The sequence below is a fragment of the Anolis sagrei genome, chromosome 7, assembly GCF_037176765.1.
Source record: "Anolis sagrei isolate rAnoSag1 chromosome 7, rAnoSag1.mat, whole genome shotgun sequence".
In the NCBI taxonomy this organism is placed as follows: domain Eukaryota; kingdom Metazoa; phylum Chordata; class Lepidosauria; order Squamata; family Dactyloidae; genus Anolis; species Anolis sagrei.
Genome location: NC_090027.1, coordinates 20,220,223 through 20,237,866, shown reverse-complemented (window position 1 = coordinate 20,237,866; position 17,644 = coordinate 20,220,223). Strand labels below are relative to the sequence as shown.

The 17,644-nt window shown below is 38.8% G+C and overlaps 1 protein-coding gene across 1 annotated transcript in view; it reads right to left on the bottom strand.

The window, feature by feature from the left end:
- Positions 1 to 17,644, bottom strand: part of ANTXR1 (ANTXR cell adhesion molecule 1) — a 93,470-nt gene that overhangs the window by 51,559 nt on the left and 24,267 nt on the right. Inside the window, exons 4-9 of the mRNA XM_060787030.2 lie at positions 13,994 to 14,075; positions 13,614 to 13,647; positions 13,037 to 13,116; positions 8,901 to 8,969; positions 6,909 to 6,989; positions 5,419 to 5,479 (exon numbers count right to left, since the gene is read on the bottom strand). Of these exons, the coding sequence (XP_060643013.2) occupies positions 5,419 to 5,479; positions 6,909 to 6,989; positions 8,901 to 8,969; positions 13,037 to 13,116; positions 13,614 to 13,647; positions 13,994 to 14,075 (407 nt within the window). The remainder of the gene's footprint in view (positions 1 to 5,418; positions 5,480 to 6,908; positions 6,990 to 8,900; positions 8,970 to 13,036; positions 13,117 to 13,613; positions 13,648 to 13,993; positions 14,076 to 17,644) is intronic.

Here is a 17,644-nt window from a genome sequence, read left to right as displayed (position 1 = left end):
CAACTCTACTACTCTTTTCCACCTAACTCCAAGGAAGCCCCTTGGGTGCTGGACGAGCGCCTGGCTGCTGTGTCTATCTGGATGAGGAGGAACAAGCTGAAGATCAATCCCGACAAGACAGAGGTCCTCCTGGTTGATCGTAAACCAGATCGGGGTATAGGGTGGCAACCTGTGCTGGACAGGGTTGCACTCCCCCTGAAGTCACAGATATGCAGTCTGGGTGTCCTTCTGGACTCATCACTGACGCTTGAAGCTCAGGCGTCGGCAGTGTCTTTGCACAATGAAGACTCATGCGCCAGCTGCAACCATACCTCATGAAGTCAGATCTGGCCAGGGTGGTCCATGCCTTAGTCACCTCCAGATTGGATTACTGTAATGCACTCTACGTGGGGCTGCCCTTGAAAACGGCCTGGAAATTTCAGTTGGTACAACGGACTGCAGCCAGGTTACTAACCGGTGCTCCTTACAGGGAGCGGTCAACCCTCCTGTTCAAGGAGCTCCATTGGCTGCCGTTCATTTTCCGGTCCCAATTCAAGGTGCAGGTTCTTATCTACAAAGCCCTGAACGGTTTGGGACCCGCCTACCTGCGTGACCGCATTTCTGTGCACAAACCCACATGATCTCTTCGATCATCTGGAGAGGCCCTGCTCACACTCCCACCTGTATCGCAGGTACGATTGGTGGGGACGAGGGAGAGGGCCTTCTCGGTGGTGGCCCCTCGACTCTGGAACTCGCTCCCCAGAGACATCAGACATGCCCCAACTCTGGCAGTCTTTAGGAGGAGGCTGAAAACGTGTTTGTTCCAGTGTGCCTTCCCAGAATAAGGAAATATCCTCAGCAACATGTCCCTAAATGCACTTTATCACTGATGTAGGATTGTCTGCGCGCCTCATCTCTACCTGAAAACTCTATCCCAGTTATATCCCACCTTGTCCATGTCCAGCATTATTTTTAAATTATTTTTTAATTTTAAATTATTACATTTGGCCCAGCCATAGGTTTTTAATGCTTGTTGTTATTGTTACTGTCTATGGCAGTGGTTCTCAACCTTCCTGATGCCGTGACCCCTTAATACATTTCCTTATGTTGTGGTGACCCCCAACCATAATATTGTTTTCGTTGCTACTTCATAACAGTCATTTTACTACTGTTATACATCATAATGAAAATATCTGATATGCAGGATGCATTTTCATTCACTGGACCAAACTGGGCACAAATACCCAATACACCCAAATGTGAATGCTAGTGGGGTTGGGGGTGGATTGATTTTGTAATTTGGGAGTTGTAGTTGCTGGGATTTATAGTTCTCTTATAATCAAAGAGCATTCTGAACTCCACCAATGATGGATTTGAACCAAACTTGGCTCCCATGACCAATGGAAAAGACTGGAAAGGTTTGAAGGGCATTGACCTTGAGTTTGGGAGTTGTAGTTCACCTATATCCAGAGAGTACTGTGGACTCATGCAATCTGGACCAAACTTGGCATGAATACTCAATATGGCCAAATGTGAACACTAGTGGAATCTGGGGAAAATAGATCTTGACATTTGGGAGTTGTAGTTGCCGGATTTATAGTTCATTACAATCAAAGAACATTTGAACTCCACCAATGATAGAATTGGCTCAATCTTCCCACATGGAATCCCCATGACCATCAGAAAATACTGTGTTTTCTGATGGTCTTTGGCGACCCCTCTGACACCCCTTCATGACCCCCTCAGGGGTCCTGATCCCCAGGTTGAGAAACACTGCTCTAGATGTAGGTGAACTACAACTCCAAAACACAAGGTCAATGCTCACCGAACTCTTCTAGTGTTTTCTGTTGGTCAGGGGAGTCCTGTGTGCCAAGTTTGGTTCAATTTCATCGTTGGTGGAGTTCAAAATGCTCTTTGATCATAGGTGAACTATAAATCCCAGCAACTACAAATCATAATTTTTTTGAGTGATGGTCACTCCTTGTGTTGTGAGACATTTTGTTGCCAAATTTGATGTGATTTCATTCATTGGTTCTTTTGTTTTTAAGGTACTCATTACGCACAGAGCATTTATATATATATATAGCTATAATATAATATAATAATACAGGCTCCAATTGGCTAGGATGGAGTGTGGCCCCACTCTCTCCTTTTCATGGCAATGAATGGGCTTCAAACGGCAAAAACATCCGCATCCTGGCCGTTCCGACAGTCTTCCTGGCTTCAATTTGAAGACAATCCTAATATATATCCACCCGAAATGATACCGATATCTATAGGATCTCCCTACTGGGCTTGGCTGAAATGCATGCATTCGTTTTGCTATTTGCACTGCTTTCGGTTGAGGAAGAAAAGGAGCATCCCAGTGAACAGAATTAAAATGCATTCCAGCCAAGGCTCCTTCCTCCTTTGCAGCTGTGCGTGAATGCGCAGAGCCAGACAGATCGAAAAGCGCCTTTGCAACGGAGAGTGACCCCAGTTTTGTGCTGAGTTTGCAATTTGCACCACTTTGCTTCTCATGGGCCTCAAGGGATCTCGATGGAGAAGGATTCAAGTCGGTTCAGGAATCTGGGCTCCGCTCCAAGCCTCAATTGCTTTCATCCCAAAAGGATAAACTGCACAAAAACCAGGCGGAATCTGTCTGGGTCGGCCATCCGTGCAAAAGAGAACAAGAGTTGCAGGCTGTGCACATTTCACAGACAGATGTGGGTGCGTCTGCACTGTTGATTTAACCCAGTTTGACCCCGCTTGGCCAATGCTACAGAATCCTAGGAGTTGTTGTTTTGGACCAAGGAAATAATGTTATCTAAATCTTATCTATCTAGTTCAACTTGCAGGAAACCATAGTATTTATTTTGCAAAGTCTCCAAATGTGCTTTTAAAACTGAATATGGTCTGATGGATTTTAACTGTGATTTCTTCTCATGCTGTTTGTGTTTACTTCGTTTTTAATGTTTGCATTTTGTATATTTTTAAATTGTATGCTAATGCTTTTAGGTCAAGCTGCTTTGAGTCTCCTTTGGAGAGATAAAGCAGGGTATAAATAATATATTATTATTATTAAATAATAATAATATAATAATAATATATATTTTTAAAGTGTATGCTAATGTCAAGCCGCTTTGAGTCCCCTTTGGGGAGATAAAGCGGGGCATAAATAACAATAATAATATATTATTATAATATAATATAATAATATAAAATTATTATTATTATTATTATTAGAAATTGTATACTAACTATTTAATGTCAAGCTGCTTTGAGTTCCCTTTGGGGAGAAAAAGCAGCCAATAAATAATAACAATAATAATATAAAATAATAATATATTTTAAATTGTATGCTAATACTTTTATGTCAATCATTTCGAGTCTCCTTTAGGGAGATAAAGCGGGGCATGAATAATAATAATAATAATAATAATAATAATAATAATAATAATATATCTCATTTGCTGTGATATACTGTGTTTTGTGTCAGTAAAATAATAATAATAATAATAATAAATTATAATATTTTAAATTGTGTACTAATGCTTTTATGTCAACCTGTTTTGAGTCTCCTTTGGAGAGATGATAATAATAATAATATAAAATAATAATAATATATTTTAAATTGTATGCTAATGCTTTTATGTCAATCATTTCGCATCTCCTTTAGGGAGATAAAGCGGGGCATGAATAATAATAATACTAATGATAATAATAATAATAATAATAATATATCTCATTTGCTGTGATATACTGTGTTTTGTGTCAGTAAAATAATAATAATATAAAATAATAATAATAATAATAAATTATAATATTTTAAATTGTGTACTAATGCTTTTATGTCAACCTGTTTTGAGTCTCCTTTGGAGAGATGATAATAATAATAATATAAAATAATAATAATATATTTTAAATTGAATGCTAATGCTTTTATGTCAATCATTTCGAGTCTCCTTTAGGGAGATAAAGGGGGGCATGAATAATAATAATAATAATAATAATAATATATCTCATTTGCTGTGATATACTGTGTTTTGTGTCAGTAAAATAATAATAATAATAATAATAATAATAATAAATTATAATATTTTAAATTGTATACTAATGCTTTTATGTCAACCTGTTTTGAGTCTCCTTTGGAGAGATGATAATAATAATATAAAATAATAATAATATATTTTAAATTGAATACTAATATTTTTATGTCAACCTGCTTTGAGTCTCCTTTGGGGAGATAAATCTCAGTATAAATAATAAATATAATAATAATAAATAATAATAAATGTGAAAAATGACAGGAAAACGTGCTTTACTGTGTTGTTTAGGAAACTGGAGCCAAGGTGGTTCAGGTGATGTCAAATCAGATTAATTCTAGAGTGTAGATGCACCCCAAAACATGGGTTTCTGTGAGGCTGAGAGTGTGTGACCTGCCCAAGTTTACCCATTGAGTTTCCATGGCTGAGCAGGGATTTGAATCAGAAAGTAGAAACAAGACAGAGTCTTATATTAATTCTTGCTTCAACAGATGCTTTAGGGCTTTTTGGGGGGGTCGGGCTTCTTTTTGGGATCAGGCTTATTTTTCCATATCAATTTTTGCAACGAACCGGAACCAGGGCTTATTTCCGAAGCAAGACTTCTATCCCGAGCATCCCCCAAAATAAGGCTAGGGCTTATTTCCGGGGGAAACAGGTAAATGAATTTGGAAACCAGTAAACGAACACATTTATTTAGAAGGGATTTGCCCTTGCCTTCCTCCTCCGAGGCTGAGAGAGTGTGACTGACATGGCGCCATGCAAGGGAACAACTGGGAGATGTAGTTTTCCCAAGGACTTTTCTGCCTCAAAAATGTTTATGTAGACTTCCACTTTCAGCGAAACTCTGCCCACAGTCCAGGCATTTATAGGGATTCTCCACAGTGTGAATCCAGATGTGCACTCCAAGCAAAGCTCTGCCCACACTTCAGGCATTTATAGGGTTTCTCCCCAGTTTGGGTCCTTTGATATGAACGCAGACTTTCACTCCAAGTGAAGCTCTTTCCATACTTAACACATTTATAGGGTTTCTCCTCCATGTCAGCTCCCAGGAACCCACAGCATGGGGACCGTGGCATGTAAAAGTGGCATCCGTTCCGCAATGTGGAATCAGGCAGACCTTGGAAAACTACAACTCCCATGCTATGTATACTGCCACTCCGCTATCGCTTTTTCACAGCAACGAAATGAGGTCAAAATGGGCTTTGAATGGCAAAAAAATCCACATCCTGGCCTCAATTGGAAGACATTCCTAATATAGATCAACTCGAACTCACATCAGACCAGCAGATATGGAAATAAAATGGAGTTATTATATTTAGCAGCATTTCCCTGCCAAAATTCCATCTGGAAATACCCAAAAGAGGGTTGAAAATCCATTGAGAAAACGCTGTTCTATGGAGTTTAAATCACTCACCTCCTGCACAGATTCGAGATGGTTCTGCAGCCAGAATCTCAATGCAAGATTTCTTCAGGATCTAGCAAGCATGAGAAAGAATTATTATTAACAACAAAATATAATAATAATATAATAATAATATACTATCATATAATACTAACAGTAACAACAATAATGTATTACAATATAATAAAAATAATAGTATACTAAAATATAATAGTGATAATAAGATCTTTGTTTAAGACCTAGTAAGCAGAAAAAATAAAAACAACAAAATATATAAATGTAATAATCATATACTATAGTAACTGTAACAACGACAATGTACTACAATAATAATACCTATAATAATAATAAACTAAAATATTATAATAATTCTACAATAGAACAATATACTAAATAATATACGACTATATAACAATAATAATATATTTAATATAATAATAGTTATAATAATAATATACTAAAATATAATAGTGATAATATCTTTCTTTAAGACCAAGTAAGCAGAAAAAATAAAAACAACAAAATATATAAATGTAATAATCATATACTATAGTAACTGTAACAATGACAATGTACTACAATAATAATAACAACAATAAACTAAAATATAATAATTCTACAATAGAACAATATACTAAATAATAATAATATACGACTATATAAAGACAACAATGATATATTAAATATAATACTAGTTATAATAATAATATACTGAAATATAATAGTGATAATAAGATCTTTCTTGAAGACCTAGTAAGCAGAAAAAATAAAAACAACAATAAAATATATAAATGTAATAAACATATACTATAGTAACGGTAACAACAACAATGTCCTACAATAATAATAATAACAACAATAATATATTAAAATATAATAATAATTCTACAGTAGAACAACAATATACTAAATAATGATATATTACTATATAAACCCTTTGGCCACCATCAATATTTTGCAGAAGTCATACAATTAATTTTGCAAAAAGTCACATAAACAGAGTTGTTGCAGGTTTTTCAGGCTATATGGCCATGTTCTAGAAGCAGTCTCTCCTGACATTTCACCTGCATCTATGGCAGAGGTCTGAGAATGCTTGCGATAGATGTAGTTGAAACGTCAAGGGAGAATGCTTCTAGAACATGGCCATATTGTCCAAAAAACCTACAACAACCTAGTGATTCCAGCCATGAAAGCCTTCAACAATACAGTCATATATACAATTTTGTAAAATTCATACAATAATTATGCAATCATACATACAATTTTGCAAAGTCATATATACAATTTTGCAAAGTGATACAATGATTTTGCAAAATTCAGTCATCCAAACAATTTTGCAAAGTGATACAATGATTTTGCAAAAGTCATACAATTTTGCAGTCATACCTACAATTTTGCAAAGTGAAACAATTTTGCAAAATTCATACAATTAATTTTTCCAAAATTCATAGAATTTTGCAAAAAGTCATGCAATTCATGCATATTTATTAAGAGCTACTTACGGAGTCGATGATGCCCTGGAGAGCTTCGAAGCCGTCATTGACGGGGAAAACGTGGTCCTTGCTGTCGGCGATCCGGGCCAGCTGAAGAAGATGCAAAAAAGGGATGCAAAAGTGAGTTAGCAAATACTCCCGGAGATGCTGTATTTAACTAGAAGTCCTCCATTTCAATACAGCTCATTATTATTATTATTATTATTATTATTATTATTATTACTGTTACTATTATCCTCCTCCTCCATTCCTTCCAGGACAGTTATTGTGATGGTTGTTGTTGTTACTGTTGCTATTATCGTCATCGTTATTCTCCCAATATTAGGATCCAAAGCAATTCTACTACTACTAAGAACAATAACAATAATAATCTGTGTAGTATCAAGAAACCTATCTGGCACAGGTATGGGGATCCTCCATTTGAATACATTTTGTTACTGTTGTTATTATTATTATCATCATCATTCAAATCCATTTCTTCCAGGACAATTGCTGTGGTTGTTGTTATTCTTATTATTATCATAGTTATCAACAACCTCTTTTTAACCAGGATTAGGATTCAAAGCATTATCATTATCATTATTATTATTATTAGAAACACAACAAGATGAGTCCACAGCAAACAACATCACTCTGCTGGCTGTTGTATTGGATCACACGTCAGACACTTCCCAAGTGTCTAGGACTGTGTCATACGTGCAGATCCCAGTAAGGTGGCCTTCTGCAGCTGGCAGATGGTAATTTTGTCAGTGCCAATTGTGTTTAAGTGCAGGCCAGGGTGTTTAGGCACTACACCCAGTGTGCCGATCGTCACTGGGACCACCCTGACTGGCTTGCAGTTCGATCTTTAAATCCTCATATCATGTCAGCTTTTCTAGTTGTTATTATTATTAGTAGTAGTATTAGTATTAGTATTATTAGTATTATTAGTATTATTATTATCATCATCATGTGTAGTATCCAGGTACGTCTCTGTCCCAGATATGGGGGTCCTCCATTTCAACAACTCCAGGACAGTTGTTGTTATCCTGTTTTTCTCCTAGGATTAGGATCCAAAGCAGTGCTATTATTATTATTATTATTATTATTATTATTATTATTATTATTTTGTGTAATAACCAAGAACGTATCCACCACAGATAAAATGGATTTACACTGCCATATAATCCAGATCAGGCCTGGGCAAACTTCGGATCCAGATGATAAGATTTGAACTGGATTATATGAGTCTACACTGCCATATAGTAAAGGTAAAGATTTTCCCAACATTAAATCTAGTTGTGTCCGACTCTGGGTGCTCATCTCCATTTCTAAGCCAAAGAGCTGGCATTGTCCATAGACACCTCCAAGGTTATGTGGCCACTGGCATGAGTTCATGGAGCGCCGTTACCTTCACACAGGAGTGGTACCTATTGATCTATTCACATTTGCATGTTTTCGAACTGCTAGGTTGGCAGAAGCTGGGATTAACAGCAAGTTCGGCAGCTCAGCAGTTTAATCTACTGCGCTATTGTGGGATCGACACTGCCATATAATCCAGGTCAAAGCAGATCATCTGGATTCAGAAACTGGATTATATGGCAACGGAGAACAACTTCCTATGCCTTTGCTTTAGGCTAAAAACAAAGAATTAATTTTGCAAAAGTCACATACAAATTTTGCAAAAACTGATGCAATTAATTTTGCAAACCTTATACATACAATTTTGTGCATTTCAGGTCTTGGGATGGTTGTTCATTTGGACTACAAAGCCCAGCATTCCAAATGGGAGGAAGGGGATTTGAGGAACTGCAGTCCAAAGAACCTAGACCCCGACACTTTGCATTTGCAAAACTGAGCAAAACCGTCTCGCCTTTTCGTGCCACGACTTGATTCTCGCTTATGATCAAAGCAATGAGTCAAGCTCCTTTCCCTTAAAAGCTATTTTTAGTGCAAATTTAGACATGACGCATGAGACATTTATCTAAAAGCATCTTTTCTTAATAAATGAAAGGAGGTTACCTGCGTTTCATTGAAATCTTTCACTCCGACGCAGTAAACCGTTGCTCCCAGTTCCCTGGATCGGTTGGCCTGAAACGGAAGGATATAGAGCAAAGATAGATAAATAGTTTTTGAAATGCATGCATGGGTGTGCATCTACATTCCAAAAGTTAATGCAGTTTGATACCACTATAAACTACCAAGACTCAAGACTATGGAATCCTGAATTAATACATCTTGACGCAGCTTTCACTACTAACAGAATAATAATGGGATTTGTAGTTTGGCACTATTTGGAAGAGGACCTTAGAAAACTACAACTCCCAACGTACTATTGCACTGAGCTGTGGCCGTTAAAGTAGCATTGAACTGCATTGATTTTTTGCAATGTAGATGCAACCAGGAATGCACTGACTCACTTGAACTACAGTTCCCAAACTTATTATTATTATTATTATTATTATTATTATTTTCCAGGTTTTCTCCTAACATAGGGACCGAAGGCAGCTAATGATAGGTATAAAACAATGTCAATTAAAAACATGCAAATGCATTCAAATGTAAACATAAAAACAAAACAACCGCATGTATCTTTAAAACCGTTAAAACATTCAGATATTGAATTAAGACTCCAGAATTACCCCCAAAATTCTCAATTTCATAACATTTTCTCTTCGCATTACGGACTGTGCTCTTTTATATTTACATTTAATGTATAACCTATATCTGCTGCCTTTTCAGTGGGGATAGGAAATGTTGGATTATTTTCTTAATGCAATATGAAAAAGAGTGACAAATAATTATAATTATAATTATAATTTGCATGGAGCCCTCTTGTGTCGGCAGGACTGCTGACCAACAGGTCGGAGGTCCGAATCCGGGGAGAGTGGGTTGAGCTCCCTCTGTCAGCTCCAGCTCCCCATGAGGGGACATGAGAGAAGCCTCCCACAAGGACGTAAAACATCAAACATACGGGCAATGTCTCTTGGGCAGCGTCCTTGCAGACGGCCAATTCTCTCACACCAGAAGTGACTTGTAGTTTCTCAAGTCGCTCCTGACATGAAAAAAAAATTACATCTCTGGGCCAGTCGCTTCTCAAGTTGCTCCACACACACACACACACAAATCTCTGTGCAAATTCTGGTTTGCCCAAGGTCACCCAATGTCTATTTCAATAGATATTATTATTATTATTATTATTATTATTATTATTATTATTAGCCGAGACATCACACAGTTCTAGATACTTGGGAAGTGTCTGATGTGTGATCCAATTCAACAGCCAGCAGAGTGTCTGCTGTGGACTCATCTTGTTGTGTTTCAAATAATAATAATAATCTTTATTTATACCCCGCCACCATCTCCCCAAAATGGACTCGGGGTGGCTAACATGAGGCCAAGCCCAAGAGTTACAATACAGCAAAGTAAAAAAACAACAAACAAGTAATAACATCAAAATAAAATGCAAACAATAACAAGTATACAATAAGTAAACACAACATAAAATGGTAGAAGAAGAATAACAGAGTGGGTGGGCCAAATGCATAGGATAAAATTGGTAATACATTAAATTATTATTATTATTATTAATAATAATAATAATAACAGCATCTCTGTTCACATTCTGAGTCATCCAAGGTCCACTTCAACACATTATTATTATTATTATTATTATTATTATTATTATTATTAAGGTAAAGGTAAAGGTAGTCCCCTGACATTAAGTCCAGTCATGTCTGACTCTGGGGTGGTGCTCGTCTCCATTTCTAAGCCAAAGAGCTAGCATTGTCCGTAGACACCTCCAAGGTCATGTGGCCGGCATGACTGCATGGAGCGCCGTTACCTTCCTGCCGGAGCGGTACCTATTGATCTACTCACATTTCATGTTTTCGAACTGCTAGGTTGGCAGAAGCTAGGGCTGACAGTGGAAGCTCACGCCGCTCCCCGGAATCGAACCTGTGACCTTTCGATCAACAAGCTCAGCAGCTCAGTGCTTTAACCCACTGCGCCACCGGGGGCTCCATTATTATTATTATTAACTTATTATTATTATCATCATTATCATTATTTGCATCTCTATGCAAGTTCTGGGTTGCCCAAGGTCACCCAATGTCCATTTCAACACATTTTTAATAATAATAATAATAAATATTAAATTATTGTTATTATGGTTATTATTATTTGTATCTCTGTAGGTATCCATTCAGGAAAACAGACATTTGGAGATCCTTCTGGGATGAATTTTGGGTTGTTTTCCATGCATTTGCAAAACTTCTAGTCCATTAGTTCTCAACCTGTGGATCCCCAGGTGTTTTGACCTACAACTCCCAGAAATCCCAGCCAGTTTACCAGAACCACTGTTCTAGATGATTTTGAAAGCAAGGATTTGAACCCAGGGTCCGATGCTCAAAAACAATTGTTCCCAGTGGCCTCTTTCCCTTCCAAATGTGTTTATCCACAAAACAAAGGCTTCACTTGGATTATCTCTCCATGCACTGAACCTGATGTTTACCCAACCAGTCTGGGCAGGAATCCCTTTGTTTTGCCCCAAATCTCTCCAAAGAGATCAAAGCTGGAGAAATGTGCCAATTCTGACCACCAAACAGACAGACAGACAGACCCAGACATCATATTTAAAGGTGCAAAAACATCGCTTTCTTCCTCTCCTCTTGCCTCAAGGCAAACCAAGGCACATGAATGACACACAATGCAATGTGCTTTGTGGCCATTTTTGAACTGCCGTTCTCAATGTTGTCGTCTTGCATATGCACATGAGTTGCAAACTTGGTCATGCAGTGCCCTGGGATCATGCGCAACCGCTTGACCTGGAAAGCCCCACCACCTGGGGGGCCTGGCAAAGGTGGGCTTTGGGGGTCATTGGAGACCATTCGTGTCTGTATACAGGATGGCTCAGAGCAGCTTATGAGCTCATAATTACCAGGAAGGGCCCCAGCCATAAAGATCATCATCATAATCATAATGAGGAGGAGGAGGTGAAGGGGAAAAAGAAGGAGGGAAGGGAAAAGAAGGGGAAGGGGAAGGAGAGAATGAAGTAAGGAGAGAAAGGGAGAAGGGGAGAGGAAGGAGAAGGAGGGAAGGAAAGAAGGGGAAGGAGAATAAGGAGTGAAGGAGGGAAGGGGAAGGTTAAGGAGAGAAGAGGAACGGGAGAAGGGGAAGGAGTCAAGGAGGAAAGGGGAGGGGGAAGGGGAAGGAGGAAAGGAAAGAAGGGGAAGGAGTCAAGGAGGGAAGGGTAAGAAGGGGAAAGAGAAGGAGGGAAGGAGAAGAAGGGAAGGGGAAAGGGAAGGAGAAGAAGGAGTCGGAGGGAAGGGGAAAGAGAAGTAGGTAAGTTTAAGGAGGGAAGGGGAAGGAGGAGAGAAGGGGAAAGGGAGAAGGAGTCAAGGAGGAAAGGGGAGAAGGGGAAAGGGAAAGAGGAAGGCAAAGAAGGGGATGGGGAAGGAGAAGGAGGGAAGGTTAAGGAGGGAAGCGTAAAGAGGATAGAAGGGGAAGGGAAGGAGGGGAGCGAAGGGCGAGGGGGAAGTAGGGAAAGAAAGAAGGGGAAGGAGTCAAGGAGGGAAGGTGAGAAGGGGAAAGGGAAGGAGAGAAAGGGAAGGAGGAGAGAAGGGGAAGGGGAGAAGGGGAAGGGGTCAAGGAGCTAAGGGGAGGGAGAGGGGGAAGGAGGGAAGGAAAGGAGGGGAAGGAGTCAAAGAGGGAAGGGGGGAAGGGGAAAGGGAAGGAGAGAAGGAGGGAAGGGGAAAGGGAAGGAGGAAGGCAAAGAAGGGGAAGGAGAAGAAGGAGTCAGGGAGGGAAGGGGAAGAAGGAGAGAAGGGGAAGAAAAGGGGGAAGGGTATGGGGAAGGGGGAAAGGGAAGAGGAAAGGAGGGAGAAGGGGAAGGAGGGAAGCAAAGAAGAGGAAGGGGAAAGGGAAAAGGACTCAAGGAGTGAAGTGGAGAAGAGGAAAGGGAAGGAGAAAAGAAGGAGGGAAGCAAAGAAGAGGGAGAAGGGGGAGGGAAGGGGAGAAGGGGAATAAAAGAGGAAGGGAAACAAATAATAATAATCTTAATAATAATAATAATAATAATAATAATAATAATAATACAAATAGGTCAGAGGTTGGGTTATTCCTGCTCCTGCAGATTCCTCCTTGTACAGAGGTCTCACCTCTCGTTCGGCGTAGAAGAAAAGGTCCTCGTGCAATTCTCCATCAGTCAGTGCAATGATGACGCTGGCTGTCCTGTAACCTGAAAAGAAGGAAGCCATTCAAAAATGAGAGGTGAAAAAGATTGGGGGGGGGGGGGGGTTCAAGTCCTATACACTCAGCTACAAAAGCAGCTGACCTCAGCTGACCTTGGAGGAGCACCTCTCTTTCCACACACCACTCATTTCTTACTATTTACATTCCAGCCAGCCATCCGTATTTGCAAGTCCCATTTTTGCAGATTTGTTAGTGTGTGTATATATATATATGTGTGTGTGTGTATATATATGTATTTGTGTCTAAGAATGTATACTACAGTAAATGAGTATATATATATGTGCATATATATATGTGTGTATAGATACGTAGATATGTGTGTCTGTGTACATGTATATATATGCATACAGACACACACACACACACACATATATATATATATACATGTGCACAGACACACACATATATGTAGAAAATGTATGTATATTTATATATGTGTGTGTGTATATATATATATAGAGAGAGAGAGAGAGAGAGACTTACCTTGGACATTTTCATGATAAATTTGTTCACTTGCCTAAAAGAGAACCAAAGAAGATATTTTTAATACAGGATTTCCTTAGAAAGGATTCCAGGTTGTAGAGAACAGGTTGGGGTGTATCTACACTGGGGAACAAATGTGGTTTGGCACACCTTGGACTGCCATGGCTTAATGAAAGGCAATAAAGGGGGATAGAAATAAATTATTGTTACTACTACAATTATTAATAATAATAATAGTAATATCAGGCCTTTAGCCTTCCCTTCCTTGAGCCTCACCAAATTACCATAACCCCACAGAATTGAGCATGGCAGCTCAAATGGTGCCAAACCACATTAATTCCCCAGTGTAGATGCACCCAATGTGGTTTGCTCTCATTTACCCGTTCAAACCCTTCGTGCATGTAAGTGTCTCCTCCGGGAAGGACCTTCTGCAGCTCCTCTAAGCCCTGGCGGATCTGCTCCCTGCAACGGAAAAAAACGCACATTATTTCCTAATTATTTTAATCGTTTGTAATAATTTAAAACATTTTTTCAAACAATTCTATGTTTACATGTTGTAGGTTTGCATTGTTTTCCATGTTGTTTTCAACTATATTGTTTGTGAGTGACTTTGACTCTTATTTAAGGGAAGTGAAATCAGAGTATTATCACTATCATCATCATAGAATCATAGAATCATAGAATCAAAGAGTTGGAAGAGACCTCATGGGCCATCCAGTCCAACCCCCTGCCAAGAAGCAGGAATATTGCATTCAAATCACCCCTGACAGATGGCCATCCAGCCTCTGCTTTAAAGCTTCCAAAGAAGGAGCCTCCACCACACTCCGGGGCAGAGAGTTCCACTGCTGAACGGCTCTCACAGTCAGGAAGTTCTTCCTCATGTTCAGATGGAATCTCCTCTCTTGTAGTTTGAAGCCATTGTTCCATTGTGTCCTAGTCTCCAGGGAAGCAGAAAACAAGCTTGCTCCCTCCTCCCTGTGGCTTCCTTTCACATATTTATACATGGTTATCATATCTCCTCTCAGCCTTCTCTTCTTCAGGCTAAACATGCCCAGTTCCCTAAGCCGCTCCTCATAGGGCTTGTTCTCCAGACCCTTGATCATTTTAGTCACCCTCCTCTGGACACATTCCAGCTTGTCAATATCTCTCTTGAATTGTGGTGCCCAGAATTGGACACAATATTCCAGATGTGGTCTAACCAAAGCAGAATAGAGGGGTAGCATTACTTCCTTAGATCTAGACACTATGCTATCATCATCATGTTTATCCACAAGGAGACTCAAAGCAGCTATGTATCTATTATTAGTATTAGAATTTATTTCTTTTATGTTTATTATGTTTATTATATGTATTTATACCCCGCTTTTTCTCTCCACCAGGAGAGTCAAAGCAGCTATATATCTATTATTAGTATTTACTATTATAATATTATTATTATTCATGTATTATTATTATTATTATTATTATTACTATTATATTTATTTACACCCCACTTAGGAGCCCTGTTTGCACAGCTGTTATATATCTATTATTAGTATTTACTATTATAATATTATTATTCATGTATTATTATTATTATTATTATTATTATTATTATTTACACCCCACTTAGGAGCCCCTGGTGGCACAGCCGTTGCACTTGCTGACTGAGAGGTTGGCGGTTCAAACCCAGGGAGCGGGGTGAGCTCCCGCTGTTTGTTTTTTCTTTATTCCTTTTATTTCTTTATTTACTTTTAATATAAAATTTTATTTACATACATTAACAACTTTCAGTGTAAACAGAACACAAAACAATGCATATTTTACAAACACATAACCTCACCACCAAGGCCTGAATGAGTATCATTCAGGTCTTGGTGTATGAATCGACTAGTAAACAAATGTCATATCCAAAATTCCTGACCAACAAAGTTGTATTGTTTTCCCTTCTCACTCTCTAAAATATATTTAATAAAAACCGACCAATATGAATCAAATTCTGATCTGTTCATTTTCCCGCTGAACACCCTCATTTCCATTGATAGTTTATCATTTCAGGTTGCATTCCATACCTCCCCATACCATGTTTCCAGTGTGAGATTGGTTACGATTACCCAATTCCTTGTGATTGTAAGTCTCGGCACTGTGACTAAAATAATCACAAATTCTTTCTTTTCCATTTCTAAATTCAACTTTGTGGCACCCATTAGTAACCCTAATCTAGCATCCGGGGTGATGTTTAGTCCTAGAATGTTACCTATTTCAGTAAATATACTGTTCCAAAGAGCGGTTTCCACCTCTACTATTTTTTTTAATTAGTTTAACTCTTAAAATAAGTTTAACTCTTATTTTAAGGTCTTATTTTTAAGTATACCCCACTTTCTCCACAAAGGAGACTCAAAGTGCCTATGTATCTAGTATTTGTTGTTCATTCGTTCAGTCGTTTCCGACTCTTCATGACTTCATGGACCAGTCTAGTATTAGTATTAGTATTAGAATACATTATTATTATTATTCTTATTATTATTCTACTTATTATTATTATTATTATTATTATTATGTTTATTTATACCTCATGTTTTCTCTCCATGAAGGAGACTCAAAGCGGCTCACAATTAAAAGCATTTCAATAGGATTTAAAATCTACCAATATACAAACATTACAACAGAATTAAATACCAATAGTATATTTTTTAAATCACAATCTATCTATGTATATAATAAAAATCAGTGTTTGTATGCGGAGGAAGGATGGGAGGTATATGTGGCAGCGTTCTGATTGGCTGCCACTGTGGTACTATTTGCATATGGGCTCTGATTGGCCACCAGAACATTCCGAGCTAGCAGAGGGAAAAGGAAAGGGGCCTGAGACTGTCAGGAATGGTTGGAGTTGAAGTCCAAAACACCTTGTGGCCCCCAATAATGACAGAACAAGACCAAACCTGGCACACAGACCCCCTCCCCACCGCAAGACCCACTCAACATCCTGGTGCAGTTTGAGGGAAGATGGACCATGGATGACAGGACTTGCAGTACTTTAACTCACTTTCTTAGAGCACTGTGGCCCACCCCAAGGACGGATCAGGACTAAACTTGGCACACAGAAGCCCAATGGCCCACTTTACAACCTGGTGCGGTTTAGGGCAGGATGGGCCACGAATGATGGGATTTGCAGTACCTTCACCCAAGTCACTTCCCACAGAACACTGTAGCTCCTACAAATCACAGACCAGGTCCAAACTTCGCGCACAGAGTACTCATGACCCACTCTACATCCTGATGCAGTTCTAAGGGGATGGACCATGGATGATAGGACGTGCAGTACCTTCACTCACTTACTGAAACCACTGCGACTCTCATCCAATGACTGATCAAGACCAAATTGGCACAAAGTGCCCTCATGACCCACTCTACATCCTGCTGCAGTTTGGAGGAGGGTGGACCATGGATGATGGGACTTGTAGTACCTTCACTCAATTACTGAAACCACTGCGACCCTCATCCAATGACTGATCAAGACCAAATTGGCACAGAGCCCCCATGACCCACTCTATATCCTGTTGCAGTTTGAAGGAGGGTGGACCATGGATGATGGGACTTGCAGTACCTTCACTCAATTATTGAAACCACTGTGACCCTCATCCAATGACTGATCAAGACCAAACTTGGCATACAGAACCTCCTTTACCCACTTTCTCTAATAACCCGGGCAGCGCCGGGTCCCCAAGCTAGTTAAACATAAAAACACATTCAAAGCATATTTATACGATCAATTAATATTGCAACAACAATAATAATAGCAGCAGAGGCAACAACAACAATAACAACATGTTATTGAGGAGGCTGGAAATGGATAATGATGATGTAAATAATAAGATGATGATGAAATTAATAATAATGATGATGATGATGATAATAATTAATATTGCAACAACAATAATAATAGCAGCAGCAACAACAATAACAACTACATGTCAGTGAGGAGGCGGGAAATGGATAATGATGATGTAAATAATAATGATAATGATAACATGTGAAACCACGGCTCCCAA